The sequence below is a fragment of the Ascaphus truei genome, chromosome 2 (genome assembly GCF_040206685.1).
Source record: "Ascaphus truei isolate aAscTru1 chromosome 2, aAscTru1.hap1, whole genome shotgun sequence".
In the NCBI taxonomy this organism is placed as follows: Eukaryota; Metazoa; Chordata; class Amphibia; order Anura; family Ascaphidae; genus Ascaphus; species Ascaphus truei.
This window is the reverse complement of record NC_134484.1, coordinates 123,342,056-123,357,894: the sequence shown is the minus strand read 5'-3', so window position 1 is coordinate 123,357,894 and position 15,839 is coordinate 123,342,056. Positions and strand designations below refer to the sequence as shown.

The 15,839-nt window shown below is 43.4% G+C and overlaps 1 protein-coding gene across 2 annotated transcripts in view; it reads right to left on the bottom strand.

The window, feature by feature from the left end:
- GAREM1 (GRB2 associated regulator of MAPK1 subtype 1) overlaps window positions 1-15,839 on the bottom strand; it is a 224,758-nt gene that overhangs the window by 147,303 nt on the left and 61,616 nt on the right. The window contains exon 2 of one of the 2 annotated variants that reach the window (XM_075584688.1): window positions 14,279-14,419. In XM_075584688.1, the coding sequence (XP_075440803.1) occupies window positions 14,279-14,419 (141 nt within the window). Of the gene's footprint in view, window positions 1-14,278; window positions 14,420-15,839 lie in introns of those variants that run through there. The other variant, XM_075584690.1, reaches the window with a different exon arrangement.

Genomic DNA, 15,839 nt, shown 5'->3' with positions numbered 1-15,839 from the left:
GTTAAGGTTTCATTTGCAAGTCAGGTAATTAAACAATTAAGGAAATTATGTGTGGTTGATCAGTGAAACTTTTCCTATTTATATGAAAAATGACAGAATGGGCGTAAGGAGGAGTTGTAGGTACCCAGGTGTGTCAATTTCTGTAAGCTTAAAAGACAAGTCATAAAATCTCACTGAAACCTGAGACCAAGGGGTGACAAAGGACTATCCTTTACCTTTACAGATTATTCAAATAATTAATGTTCTGTACTATTAGTGATGTCATTTCTATCAACTGCAAATGTATTACATCATATTGTACAAAAACCATACTGGATCAGCCAGGTGGCCTCAAAATGCTGCTCTATTGTGCACATACAGTATTACATCAAAGAAGAAATCTGGGGACAGCAAAAGGAAAACGCAAGTTTTTCATTTTCTTTTGATTTACTTTTTGAGTGCTGATCCAGTATGGTTTTTGTACAGTTGTATGCATCATAGCACCGCCATCTGAATTATAGTAGACAGGGTGAGTGCAAATGTATTCTATTTTGTTGTTAAGATCATGTTGTAAACATTTGTAGAATTACAATATGACAAATAGATTTTCTTCCAAGATGTCCATTACATTGAATATGTATACGTCCAGGAGGTTCTATTGACAAGGATAATGGAGGCACCCTGAATTTATTAACTACTGGGAAAACGTTTACGGATTTCATACTCCCTGGTAACATTTGAACGTAAAGGAGCAATCCAAGCAGGCCATTCTTTTTGCAATTTGTTTTATTTATTTTTTTAACATCAGATTGAAGCAGGGTGTCTCCGGAACGTAACTCCATTCATTTCAGCTACATAGACCTCCTGCTTCTAGAGATACTTCCCTCCAAAGTGGGTGCCGGTATCTCAGTGCTTTTTAAAGCTCTCGTGTCACGTGGGGCAATAGGAAGCCACATCTGATGATGTCACTTTGAAAAGTGGATATTACGTGATCCCCCTGCTAGCCGAGCGGAGCACCTACCGGCAGCACGGAGATATCTCGGGAATCAGGGGGTTCCCAGAGCTAAAACGAATAGGGTTCAGGCCCCCTGCTTCAATCCTATATTAAAAATTTTTTTAAATTGCCAAAAAAAAAAATCCCGCTTGGTTTGCCTCTTTCAAGTATTCCTCACTTCAGGCTGTCCGAAGCTAGGGACAAGTGACAAACGACGGTCAGGAAACACCACTAAAGGCCTGTCAGGTCTGGATTAACTCTGTAAGATCAAAGGATCGTGGAACATATTCTGATTCACTCTTTCATTATACAAACTGTGACTTTATTCTAACTGTATGCAACTTATTCATCCTTTTTATGTACAAGCACCAACGTTTTTTGTTATATTAGATCTAAAATCTAGAAAGTACTGTCAGCGCGCTCTAAATTAACCCATTACCTTTCTGGATATATTTAGCGAAATTAGATTTTTGTTCATTTGTAGATTTGTAGAATTGAGAGACAAGGTAATACTGGAGATGTAAACCCTTAAACTAAACCTGGTGATGTTAAAGATCATTTGCAGTGTGCTGCGGGAAGGAGAGTGTGGCAACCGAGTGGCCAGTCTCGTGTGTGTGTGTGTGTGTATGTATACACACACACACACACACACAAAACGCACACATAAAACACACATAAAACACACCCTCCCCTTATAGTGTAATATGAGAAAAGTAAGTTAAAGGAGCATTAATACTCAGGACATTGCTACGTTAGCCATGTTGATTTTGTGATCTGCCCTGTTACCCTCTAATCCACAGTAAGACACAAAGAAAGCTTTCTTACCCACAGTAGTTGACCCTTCATTGCTATTCAATGGGATCTAAGAGCAGGAAATTGGAATTACAGGCTGTACTTAGAACAAAGACACATCCATTCCCTCATGTCACGGTAGCTTGCGACAGGGTATAATATACACCAAATATCTGGGTTGAATTGAACACGACTTAGATATAATAAATATAGTTTATTCCTTAAAGAAGGAGAACACAAGATGATACAAATAACAGACAAGAAATGGACACTTACTTAAGGGTTGGACAATGTAGCAATCAGGTACAGGATTGGCAATTCATTCAGCAATACAGGTTCAAATGAAGACATCACGAAAGACAATGGGCATAGGGTTTACACTGGTTTATATGGGATTCCAGCCCTACACGTTCACAGAGGGTGTCAGGCATTGAACATCAATTACCTCCACCCAATGACCCTTTGCCACCTCACTTGAGAGGCAAAGTCATTCCAGCCCACAGGGGTGGACCTTATTCTAATCAGGGGCTCATTTCCCTAGCCCCCCTCCCACAAGACCGGCATCTGAAAGTCTGCTTGGGACAGGAAAACTTTTGTCCCAAGGTGTGAAACACAACACTTATCCCAAGTACCCACGTCCTGCTATGTTTTGTTCCAGCATACACAAGCAGGGTGGGGGAGCCTTTGATCAGGGTGTTTATTGTAGACCACTTGTCTCCCCCCTGAGCATTAACATACCATATGGGCTCTAGCCTTCCCGGGCTTTTACCCTGGACCCAAAATACAATACATTCTTTAATATCTACACATATTAAAATAATCCGTTCTGTGGGTCTGAGCGGGCTGAAATTTGCCAGGTCCTCATGCCGGAGGACCCTTGCCATAGTGGCCAAATTTCAGCCTTCCACGACCCCCAGAACCGGAGATACAAAAATACAGTTTAAAAGCACATTACAAAAGTGGCTTTTCTCTGCCATGCAAGTCAATGGCAGAAACCCCAAACTTTGCAATTACCCTGACTCCGTTCTGTTGCCCTGAGAGGGTCGGTATTTGCCATACAATCCTGCCGGAACTAGGACTACATGGTGGCCAAATCTCAGCCCTCTAGGTTGAACCGAACCGGAGTTATGGGTTCTGGGTTTCTGCTCATTCCGACTTGGCCGTGCTCATTCCAATTGGCCGTGAACTTGACCGAGGCCCTAGTTCCCACGCCAATTGCGCGATCAAAGCTCTTTTTTGACAATGTTGCCGCTCTTGCGGTTTTGCGGTCTGGCAGGCTGCTAGCTCGTCTCCGGAGGTCAGCTTCCAGGAATCCCCATTGAAATGGATGGCTCCATTGGCTTTCAATGGAGAACCGCCGCTCCTCCTCTCTAGCGCCACCTGCAGGTCTTCTATGGAAACGGGCCCAAATCGCCGGAATCTCCTTAGGATTGTATTGAGCCCCAATGGTGACCTATGGAGAAACTGCAAAATGGAGCCTGCAAAGGCGGGAAAGGGGACAAAGGGCCATAAACACAGAATTAACATTAACCCTTTCCCTCCCGCATAGATCCCAGTGTGAGTGTTGGTGCAGACACTGGAAAGGGGGAAAATACATTGTTACAGGGGAATACACATTTGGGTGCTGAAGCAGGGTAAAAACACATTACTGGACCGCAGTCCAGTTAACCCCAGTCCAGTTAACCCCTTGCCTCCCAAGTGAGGTCAGAGGGTGGCCATATGGGGCGCAACCCCTTTAATACCGGGCCAAACCCCCTCTCCCATGACACCTCAGTAAAAGAGTATCTAGACTGAATGGTAAACACAACTGCCCTAATACAGCATGGTCATGTTTTCAGGGAGAGAATTCTGCACAATTTACAGAATTCAAAATCTGAAATTAAAAACATTCCCTTAAACACATACAGTAGTATTGGAGGGAGCCAAAATATTGTCTAAAGAAAATCTTTGCAATGAAAAGCTCAGTATGGTCGATATGGCTCACGAGGCAGTACATAGAACAGCATGCACCCACCAAGCTTACTTTGACCTGTACACAATAAAATCCCATTTTTAAATAAATGTGCTTTAACATTGCCCATATTGACTTGTAGGGGCCTGTGAAGGAATTTTTGGATGCGTCTGACGAATATATACAGTACCAGCTGGCAAAACAGCCTGTCAGTAAAAGCTACTATTACAAAACAAAAACAAATATAATGCATGGTAAAAGCCCTTGTAATGCAAACAATTATTACATTTTCTAGTGTTCCACTTTAATAACTTCTTATCTGACCAATAGAAAAAATTCACCTCACACGCATATCCCATGCCTGAAGTTCATGCCTGTTAAATCTACAGTACATTTGCCTTGTGTTATTCTCAGTGGAAGGCAGTCTTGTTAAATATACGCATTCGTAGCCATGTAGACTTCAATGGAACCTCACTCCTTGCAACATAAGTTTCCATAAAAAAACGTGTGCCATTGGTCTAGCTGTGTATTTTGACATTTCATATTGTCCCCATTGTAAGTGCATAAGCCTTTATTTTAGTTGAGATGGTTTGAAGTAAAAATCCCCAGGATAAATCCATCCATTTTAAATAACATGTCCTACAAGTAAATTCAGTTTCAGCATCCCATGTTAAATACACAAACTGTGCCCTTTCAAACACCTTCATTATTTCAGCATTCATTTGGACTAATTAACTGGGTTTGACTAAATCCCTGCTTGAAAACATGACGATACGCAATAAGTCACACTGCCTCTATAAATCATATGCCACTTTTACACAACACAGGTTTTTTTTGTGAACAGTAGTTGTTGCTAGGTCTCTTCCTGTGATAAGCAGTTTTCCTTTTTATTTTTAGGCCTGTAACTCTTCCCCTCCTCCCCCCCCCACCCTCCACCGCACCCTCCCCCCAGTGAGATTACTATTGTTCATAGAAGGGGATAATAGGGCATTAACAGGTTAATGTCTAGGAGAGGCCCCAGCTAGATGTTACTAATTTCATGTACTGTATCTTATTTTATGCACCATATTTTAGTTAAGCAGTTATGTTGCCAGAGTAGTCCCTGTCAGGTGACCAGCCCCTCAGTTACAGAACAAGCTGGAACTAGCACCTGCTAACGGTAAATCCTATTGGGTACGGATGCCTGTATCTTGCCCAGTTACAGGAGGAGGATAGTGACATCACTCAGGGGTATAAAAGGAGCTACAGTATAGAAGCTTCCAGACCCCAGGCTCCTGGAGGACACCAGAGGAGAGGCGTTTCACTGTGTTAAGTGTATGGTGTTTATGTGTACCCTTGAATGAAGAATGTCCATTCACCTTTTGTTGTTTTGCAGTTCGGGAAGAGTGTCCCAAAACTAGAAAGGGCCCATAATCTCTTATGAAAATGCCATAACTGGTATCTATCCTTCAAGGAGGACATGTGTGACAGTTTAAGACAAGGAATCTCTAAACCAGGGTTCCTTGGACTGTCACAGCTAGAATTGCTCTAATTGCTCTAAAGTCACCTTTAGCATATGCACCCCAGGTGCGTTACAGTGAAGACTACTAGGTCAGTGTAAGGATAAATCGGTTGATGGGAACCCCTGGATAGAAATACACAGGGTTGTGAAGTACCTAGGAGTGACTCTAGATCACTGAAGCTACAGAAGCACAGTTCCCCTTAAGGCTAAGGCCCCGGTCACGGCGCTCTAATGCGCGCCCGCGCTTTCGGCTGCGCGTTCCGGCGATTCCCCGGTCTGCAGCTCACTGCAGGAGCAGAGACCGGGGGGGGCGTGCCGGAGGAGTGACGGGGGCGCGGCCATGACGTCACCCGGCAGGTTCGCCCTCATTGGCTGAACCGCCGGGGGGCGTGCCTAGCCGCTCGACGCGAGTTCCTGCTCTCAATTCTATTGAGAGCAGGAGTAGCTCTCGCGCGAGCGCTGCGGCCCCCCCCTCGCAGCGGGCCCGGCGCCGTTGCGGGGAGGGCTCTGGTGAGCGCCAAGGCCTAAGGCTGCGGACATGGTGCCGCAGCCCGTGCGGAGGCGTGCTGAGGGAAAGCGGGTGCTTTCCCTGGCCATACCAGATGGGCCGTGGGGGGTGTTCCTGGGGGCGTTCCCAGTGACGTCACGAGCTGGTTCACCCTCACTGGGCGAACCAATCACGTGACGTGTCTGTCTCATTGAAAAATTAGTTTAACTGACTTCTCACGCAACGCGCACCCCCTCCTGTGTGCCCACACGCCGCATGGAAGCGAACACTGCCTTAAGGCAGTCTGTTCGCTCAGCGTGCGGACGTGTTCGCACGGTCTGCCATACCATGTTCGAGGCCTAACTGTGGGCAAGGGAAGGTGATTTAAGCCGTGTGTAATTCCCTGGGAAGCTACCAGGCACCCTGCCTTAATAAAATAAACTGTGTGTCTTTCACACAAAGTCCCTGGCACCCTTCTAAAACAGCTTGCCGAACGAGCCGACATGGATGCCAGCACCCTGGCAAAGAGGTATGAAAGTCTACACCAATCTATGCCACTACCTCACTTATCTGTGACCCTCCTAAGTAAGAACCGGCAAGGAGGGATTGCAGGCCCATGAGAGAGAGACTATACAGTCATTCTTTGAGCACCCTGTCTGACTACATGCCACAATCAATTCATTCTAATGACTTCTGCACTTCAGCCCAAATAGAAAAGCAAGAAACCAGACAGACATCATCACAGCAGGGGTCATTGAGCGTGCTTGTCTATTGCAATTCACTCATAATATTCAAAGAAAGAGGATAGTATATGACCATCTACTAGCTGGCTGCATACATTGTTAACGGGATTTTTTTTAAATGATAAACACAACGCAATGCTCAGTGCATTCCTGGCCTCTGGCAGTGAAGAGGTTGAATAAACCTAACCATACTCAAATTAAATATTTTACTACTTTTGTTTCTTTGGAAATTAATTACAGAATATTTCTTAAGGGCCTCTAAATATGGGCTTGTTGGTCAGTGAATAGTTTTCTTTACTCCATAGCCTACCTGCCGTTGTCATAGCATCAAGCAAATACAAATATCACTTGTGTGTACGTTTACATGTCTCAGACAGGTCTACAGCTCTGCTTTTCACCTTTATCTCCATTATCTCCTAGCACAGGGGTGTGCAAACTTTTCCCCGTGTGCATCCCTGCCTGCTCTCCTCGGCACCTCGCACGCCCCCCGCCCCCTCCCTGCTTGACCCCTTGTCTGCTTGTCAAATGAGGTCACGTTGCCATGGTAAGATGACGTTACGTGACCCCGTTCTTCAGGAATCGTACCGACGAAACGCGTTCAATGAGTGTTCAGTCAATGCAAGTTCGTAACGCGAAGTCCTGGCAGCCAGAGATTCTCCAACACAGCCTTTCCGCCCTCAACCCCACGTAGCCGGAAGTGACGCAGACAAGAGCTAAGACGCGGAAGTGAGCCGAATAGCGTGTACCGGTGAACAGCTTATACTTACGATCGGGATTTCGTACCATGACTGCTAATATGTATCAAATGTGAGTGTACATCTATATGCTTTTATTCTTTATAATCTCTAATATAATTTGAGATATACTGCGCAATAAGCATCTCTTATTATTTCCTGGGTACATCTACCACGAAGGAGAGGAGAAACATGGGGTTTACATTTGTGGATTTCCTGATCCATTGCTCCGTTCAGAGAGAGGAGTATCTCTGTACTGCCTTATTGAAAAGGAGAAAAGTGTGAGTGAATTACTTTTCACTTATAGAATATTACACCAGGTTGAAACTGTACCACACCATGTTGCTTTTATTGTTCTCTTACATAACGATGACGTGAATGCTGGCGCTCCCCTGAACCTTTAAAGAATTAAATTTAAATGCCTGGGGGGGGGAGTGTGGGACCCCTATAACTGCCGTGCCAACCCCCAAGAAAATCTAGTGTCCCCCCCAGGTGGATGCGCCCCCAGGTTTGTGCACCCCTGTCCTAGCACACAGTGCTTCCACTGCAGCAAGGGCATCTGGGAAATGGCATGCAACTGTAATTTCAGTGTCACCTTTTGCTTCAAATACATTTAAACATTGACTCCTGTAAGCATATACCTTCCGCATTACACAGCTTTTCAGCACAGCCTGGGTTAAAGCACTGCATAGCAGTAAACCCAATCGGAGATGGCTGTTTCAACTTTTTGAGCTGGGATAAATGTCCCTGGACTGGTGGATCCGGAGGACCCGCTGGCAGCTGCTGGAAGCTTGACCCGCCCAAAAGCTGGGCCTAACTTCCATGTTAGGCCCCTACGAATGTAGGAGGGGGCACGCGAGCGCGGAGGGAGGGGGCGAGCGAGCGCAGAGGGAGGGGGGCGAGCGCGGAGGGAGGCGAGCGAGAGCAGAGGGAGGGGGCGAGCGAGCGCAGAGGGAGGGGGGCGAGCGCGGAGGGAGGAGGGCGGGCGAGCGCGGAGGGAGGGGGGAGAGCGAGCGCGGGGGGGGGGGGTAGAGCGAGCACGAGGGAGGGAGGATTACGAGGGGGGAGGGAGAGCGCGAGGCGGTAGAGAGAAAGCATAAGAAGATAAGAATATATCTATAAGAAGATAATAATAGTTTGTTCTTGTATAGCACTACTAGTTTTACGTAGCGCTTTACAGAGACATTTTGCAGACAGTCCCTGCCCCGTGGAGCTTACAATCTATGGTTTTGGTGCCTGGGACACAGGGAGATAAAGTGACTTGCTCAAGGTCAGAAGGAGCCGACACCGGGAATTGAACCAGGCTCCCCTCCACGGGGCAGGGACCTGTGCCTGCAAAATGTCTTTCACATGTGCCGAGTTACGGTCGGTTCCCGTTACCTGCATACTCGGATACCTTGGGACGTTTTCAGCATCCAGTTATTAATACACGGTTGTATTTATGCACGTTCAATTTAAGGCTAATTACATTGTTAGCGTTTTATATTATGTCTTCTATTTAGACCACAGGACGCCCCTAGAAATTGTTTTTAGTTTGTTTTGTCACTGAATTTGGGTATTTAGTGTTTTTAGTTGGCAGCCCGTTATTATTCCTATCACCCTTTATCATTATTAGGGTGTCTATATTCACATTAATTTAGTTTGAATAGCGCTACACATTTTGCACTTTTTTCTGGAAGGAAGGCATGCTCCATTTTGTCTTGTCCCTTCTTCCAGGATTAGGCGAGGAATATTTGAACATTTGCTTCACCTCACCTTCAAACTAGACATGTTTTTCATACTAAATGAACAGTTTCTGGAATATTGCTCCTTCAATAAAATGTTATATAATGTAGCCTTAACATACAAACACTTGCCATGTTGATTATGTGCGGTCCTATCCACTGTTCTTGACAACACTGTGATGTTTAATAATGATTTATGGGCAGCAGCAGTAGCTCTGTAGTAACGACATTGCCTTTTGAAGCTGGTGAACCCGGTTTGAATCCCAGTGTAATCTTTTCGTGTGATCTTGGGCAAGTCACTTTTTCTCACACCCGATTAAGGTAGATTCGAAACTCTCAAGGGCAGGGTTTCATTGTTCCTGAAAACTTATATGCCCAGTGTTGTATAAACGGTCAGCACTATAGAAGAAAAAAGAAAAATGTTGTGCTCATAGCAGTGGTTCCAGTATTTTGCTATCTTTAATTGGAAGAGTGGAAGGGGGGTGGGGGGGAGAGCAGTGGTAACACTGATGGAGGAGCCATACTGCATGGTAGTGCAAGATTTGGGAGCATTCCAAACTGAATCCTGGGTCAACTCTTTATACGGTGGTCTTTGTGTGGCTGGCAGGCCACACCATAAATATAAACATTCAATATGCAGGGAGTCAGAGAGGGGATCTATTTTGTAAGCACAGATTTTAACCCCGTAGACCGCAACAGTTTCCCACATTGCATTGCAGAGCAAAACAAAATGAATTGTGAAAAAAATAAATTAAATGAGAACGACGCTAAAGAAAGTGTTCTCTGGGTTTCTCATTACAGTTACTCAATTATGTGTTACATACGAGATCAATCAGTTTCAAGGAAGATTAAAAAAAAAAAAGCAAGCTTGGCAATTGGTTCCAAACAATTAACAAGGCTTTTCAAAGCAGTAATCCACCTAAAAGGAAACGAAAATAGAAAGATACACTGGAAGTGTGCTCCTTTATTTTTTTTAATGAAACTTCAGTTGTGTTGTACCGGTTTATTCTTTTATTTTGCTGGTTTGGGGAGTTACTAGGGCAACCTTTATTTGCCTCATTTACAGCAATGAGATCAACCATTACAAATTCAGAGTGAGGACATTTTTCTACAATTACATCCCCAGAGCAGAGTCAGACGTCAGAATGTTTCACATCTGTAAAACTAAAAACACATGGAACACACAATAGTGTCATTTTTTCTTCTTCTTCGTTCAGCAGAGGGGATTGTTGTTTTAAGAGCTAACTAGCCACATATTAAGTTTTTCCACCAAATAATTTTTAGGTCTGCAGACCATATTAAAACAAAATACAGTACATGCACCGACGGTAAAAGATGAACATGACCCTCCTTGTGTTGATTATGCTTCAAAATTGTTTTCATACATCACACCATTTTTTTATTTATTTTTATATAGAATCTGCATTTGTTACCAGTTTGAATTGTCTTGTACGAATATGACTATGTTCTGTGTTGCTATGTGTTGTACTGTTACAGTATATTTCTATACAATAAACTACATACATAAGAATCCATATTTAATTACAATTATCTTTACAAACCCCTGGCAGCAAGGAAAAAGTACACACGTGCAGAGCTTGCCTATAAAGTAGGAAAAAAAACAACGATAAGGAAAATTACAACAAGATTTTGTGCACGTTTAATTCAATCTTGGATGCGTCACTATATCGCCATTCTCCTTTGGGAACTAAACAAATAACATAATTTGAAGCATGATTGCATTCCCCCTGTATTGTTCTAAAGAATGAATGTCCGACTATGCAGAAACATGTAATACGTATCAAGCAGGGTGGGGTAGAAAGAAAGATTGTGACCACCCTCAGAATGAAAAGTATACTAGGGTTTACAAGTACAGCACAACATTAATCTCTTCAGTACTTACAGGACATGCAATATAGTACTGTATGTCAATGGCACTTGCAATATTGAAGGGGTTCAGCATTGGTACAGTAACTGATGTATTTTTGAATTAAAAAAAAAAAAAACTATTGAACATAACTGACAAGAACAATGATTTTTTTAATCATGGTCTTGGAAGAGTATAAACACTACAACGGAAGGTTAAGGGTGTGTAGCACTACCCGCAAATTTGACCAATTTATTTCCATATTTTATATCCTTCACTACACAGTGCTTAATAGGGAGAGGGCCAAAATAAAAATGTATTACTGCATTATTGAGGTGGAACACTTAAAACCCATTTCTCTACACCCTCATTCATAATAACTGTAAACCAAAAAAATGATCTGACGAACAAAATGATTATAAATAGTTATATTTGTCTAAGATATGGGTGGGCAATAGGTAGCACGGGGGCCGCATGGAGCCCCCAACCATTGACTGCACCAGCAGCCAACTCTTCCTCTACTTAGGGAGTGGAGATGCTGCGGTGGATCGTAGCTTCTTCCCACTCCCTCAGCAGTTAATAAAAGTGCGCTGATAAACACGGTGCTGCCCCGCTCCCCTCAAGTGCCCTTTCCTAGTCATCAGTGTACGAGGAGCAGGACAGTGTTCATCAGAGTGCCAGCATTAAGCAGCTGACCGGAATGGGTGAGACGCTCCAACCAGCGGCTGCCACGTCCATTCTGCCTGTGCACCATACACACGTGGGTAAATATGCGGCCCTTTTGAAGTGCATCATGTTGCCTACCAGTGGTCTAAGACAACCATCACCCAGTTTACCCATATCGCTGCCACCAGTCCAGTTTGGCCGTCCATTGGACTTCCACATTTACCAGCAACCTCCAGGAAAGATCATAAGTAAGGTCACAGCAGTATATCTGAGCCCACTTTGTACAGTACTGCTCACCAACGCAGTGTATACACAAAAAAAAAATATATACTGCTGTTAGTAAAACTATTTCTTCATTTTTGCGTAGGCAATTTTTCCCATCTGTTCGAAATATCTTGCGTAAGAAAAAGACCGACTGGAAAAACATAGTAAGTATTATATTTAAGCAATACCATCCTGTTTAATAACAGGATGCAGACGAGCAATGAACACCTACATTATTAAGCAACATTAACTAATCAAACCAGTCTTAACAAGTTTCCACAACCCACTCAGATCAACCCACAGCTGTTTCAGCTTTGAAACAGAACAGATTGATGCCACAGATGCATAAAATCAGTATTTAAAAGTGGCAGAGAGTACATTTGAGCAAGTATGACTTTATACATGGCAAAAGCTCTGAACGCATGTGGTTGAAGTACCACAAATCGGTTTTCTGCATGTCCCCTTATTTTTACTGCAGCGCTATCAAATTACTTCAATATACTTAAGAAAAATCAGCTGCTTATTCACATAAAGGCTGTTTATTATTCATGTATTTTCTGGTTTCCTTAACATGCCAACGCAGGCAAAGATGTTATTGTAAATGCACTCATACAAAGGCTCATTTCCAAGGACACATTGCAAAAGTGAACCTTGTCAGCAAGCAGAACTGTCATCTGAATGTAGAGAATAACAAATAAAAGTGGTTTAATTCTGACCGGTCATTCAACAGATAAACTCCCGAATGTGGGTAACTGTGTAAGTCAGTTGTGGGTAACTCCAGACCTCAAGGGCCAACAGGTCAGGTTTTAAGAATATTCCTGCTTCAGCACAAGTGGCTCAGTCTTGCTGAAGCTGGGATATCCTTAAAACCTGAGCTGTTGGTGGCCCTTGAGGACAGGAGTTGGCCCCCTGATGAAAGGTATTTTATTCTGTTTCATGCATTTGCTGGTGGACCAATTATCCCAAGAGAATCATTCACTGACCATACAATAATTTATCACTGTACATGCAAGTGCTTGCTATGTGACGTCAAAGATAAAACACAGAAGTTAACAAGTCATTTCATGAATGTCAAAGGGAATCCTCAGCTTGGTTTTATCAAATCATGTATCCACATAATGAGGCGTATGTACTAGGTGTCACAAAAGGCTTTTTTGCATAATGAGAAACTGTCTAGTTTCAAAGAGCTCCGAACCAGGCACCAGACCTTAATATGTTTAAATATCTTCAGATTAGGCACTTTCTACAAAAAAATTCTCCAAAATGAAAATTCACCTCCCTGACAAGTTTTGAAGCTTTATGTAGGAGAGGTAGTTATCAAAAAGGCTTGATAACTAGAATATACAGTACGCAGGATTGGAGGCCTCAGTCAATTCACCTGACCATGACTATATGCTCAAATGGGTGGCAGATTTAAATATTGAAATTGACAGGGATGACTGGGAGGATATATGGGAGTTTGCTGCAAAAACTTCCATATGCACAACCATTAAAGAAAATATATACAAAACTCTATTCTACTGGTTCCTCACCCCAAGTCGGCTGAAACAAATCTACCCTCTGGTGCCTGATCTGTGGTGGAGGGGCTTCGGGCAGAGAGGCGATATGGTCCATATTTGGTGGACTTGCCTGGCGATACAGAAATATTGGATTACTGTCCAAACTATTATTACAGAAATAACAGATGTGTCCATTCTTATGGATTCACTGATATTTCTGTTAGCTAAACCAATTGAAGATTGGTCACCCAATAAGAAGGCTGATATCATTTATTTTGACGGCAGCTAGATGTGCTGTGGCGGCCTCTTGGAAGAAGATAGCCCACCCCTCTTGACAAACTGTTGAGAAAAGGATAAATGGGGTGATGCTGATGGAGAAATTGACAGCCTTCTTGAAGCAGTAAACCGACAAATTTTATAAAACGTGGGACCCATGGCTGGGTCGATTATCGGAACTGATATAAAATTGAGATTAGCTATGACCATGGGTGAACAAGGGGGATCACTGCCCCTTACCCCCCCCCCCCCCACCCTCCGCCTCCCCCTCTATTTCTCTTGCTCTTTCACTTTTTCTTTGTCCTTCCTGTAGGACAATTATTGGATAACACTGGATGCTCTCTTACCATCTATAGAGAAATCAATACACCTATTGTAGTGTTAACAAATGAAACTAGGATGTTGATCAGGTGTTATTTAATATTATTCTTTGTTTTTCTTACTCTATATTTACTGGAAAAACAACGGAGTTCTGTATTCAATCAATGTTCTGAGATGTTGTGTATCTTATGTTTACCCAATACAAATATTTAAGAAAAAAAGGTGCCTATGTTATTGTGAAGGTTGGAGTTAGTGTTGCTCTAGGAGTAAGATTTCGGTATTTGGCAGTTCTTGGCGGAATGGATTTCAGGACGTTTGCCAGCTGCGAATGTCCAGGGTGGCTTTCTACACTGCACTGACACCCTTTCCCATTGGCATTACTGCCAGTGTCACCGGGAAAGGGTTGATGCGTAAAGAACACAACTGTATTAATAATATCAAACATAGAAATATACGGCAAGTCAATCAATCGAAACATACCTCCATAATGCACAGGAATCTCAATCTTTGGGCCAATGACATAGTGTCCCTCTTCCAAACTGTGAGCTGTGATTGTTGTCCACTGCCGGCACGAGTGAATCAGGAGATAATCGTTCTCTCTCAGGCCTTCAATATTTTCACCTAAAAAATAACAAATGTTTTCAGACGGAAAAAAATACAGTAATTTAAGGCAGGGGAGCGCAAACTTTACCTGCACCCCCCTACCGGCAATTCCCCTCTCTCTGCCCCCCCCTCCCCATACCTCGGCGTCACATTGCTGGCAACGTGACATCACATGACCTTGCGGCGTCATTTGAAGCCACCGGTGCCAAGGTAAGTGAGGTTTACAGAGGCCGTCGCCGCTTCGCCGGCACTTAATTTAAGTACCTTTGGGAAGCGCATGGGGCCTCTGTAAACCCTGCACCCCCCGCAGTCGTCTCGTGCCCCCCAGTTTGCGCTCCGCTGATTTAAGGTACAAACTAATGATGAGCAACTGGAAAATACAGCAAACCTTCCAAATGGCACATTGCCAAAAACAGGCAACAACTAGATAGGTCAAATGGAGTCATATTTACAACGAATGTTATGGTCATTATCAGAGGGGTATGAAATGTTGAATACAGGCATACCCCGCTTTAAGGACACTCACTTTAAGTACACTCGCGAGTAAGGACATATCGCCCAATAGGCAAACGGCAGCTCACGCATGCGCCTGTCAGTACGTCCTGAACAGCAATACCGGCTCCCTACGTGTACCGAAGCTGTGCGCAAGCGGGGAGAATATAGAGCCTGTTACACATGCATTATTTACATCAGTTATGCACGTATATGATGATTGCCGTACAGTACATGCATCGATAAGTGGGAAAAAAGGTAGTGCTTCACTTTAAGTACATTTTCGCTTTACATACATGCTCCGGTCCCATTGCGTACGTTAATGCGGGGTATGCCTGTATGTAATCTTGGACAATTTGCATTGCTGGCGACAGTGAGATTTTATCCTTATTTTTCAGAACAAAAGTAAGGTATAAGTGAATACCTTTAATGGCCAACTAGAGGGTAAAAACAGTGCAAGCTTTCAGGACCACGCAGATCCATTCTTCAGGCCATTCTTACATGTTTCTATAGAATGGACTGCAGTAGACCTAAAAGCTTGCACTCTTTTTAACCACTAGTTCACTATTAAAAGAAACTAAAGATCACTTCTCATACGTAATAGACACAGGATACGGAGCGCAAATAATCCTAGGTAACCATAGGGGGTAAACACACAGATACCCTGCATGCTCTAAGAATCCCCCCAAAATTACCACAAAATAAATAAATATATATATATATATATATATATATATATGTGTGTGTGTGTGTGTGTGTGTGTGTGTGTGTGTGTGTGTGTGTGTGTGTGTGTGTGTGTGTGTGTGAAAAGGAGTGCTACTGGGCATGGCTAAATGTATATAGCAAGAACCTGCGAATTGGTCATGCCTTGATGTAGCTCGCAGGCTTAAACGCTTTGGTAAACGAAGGAGAAACAGGTGCGCAAATCACATAAAGAGTAAAAACA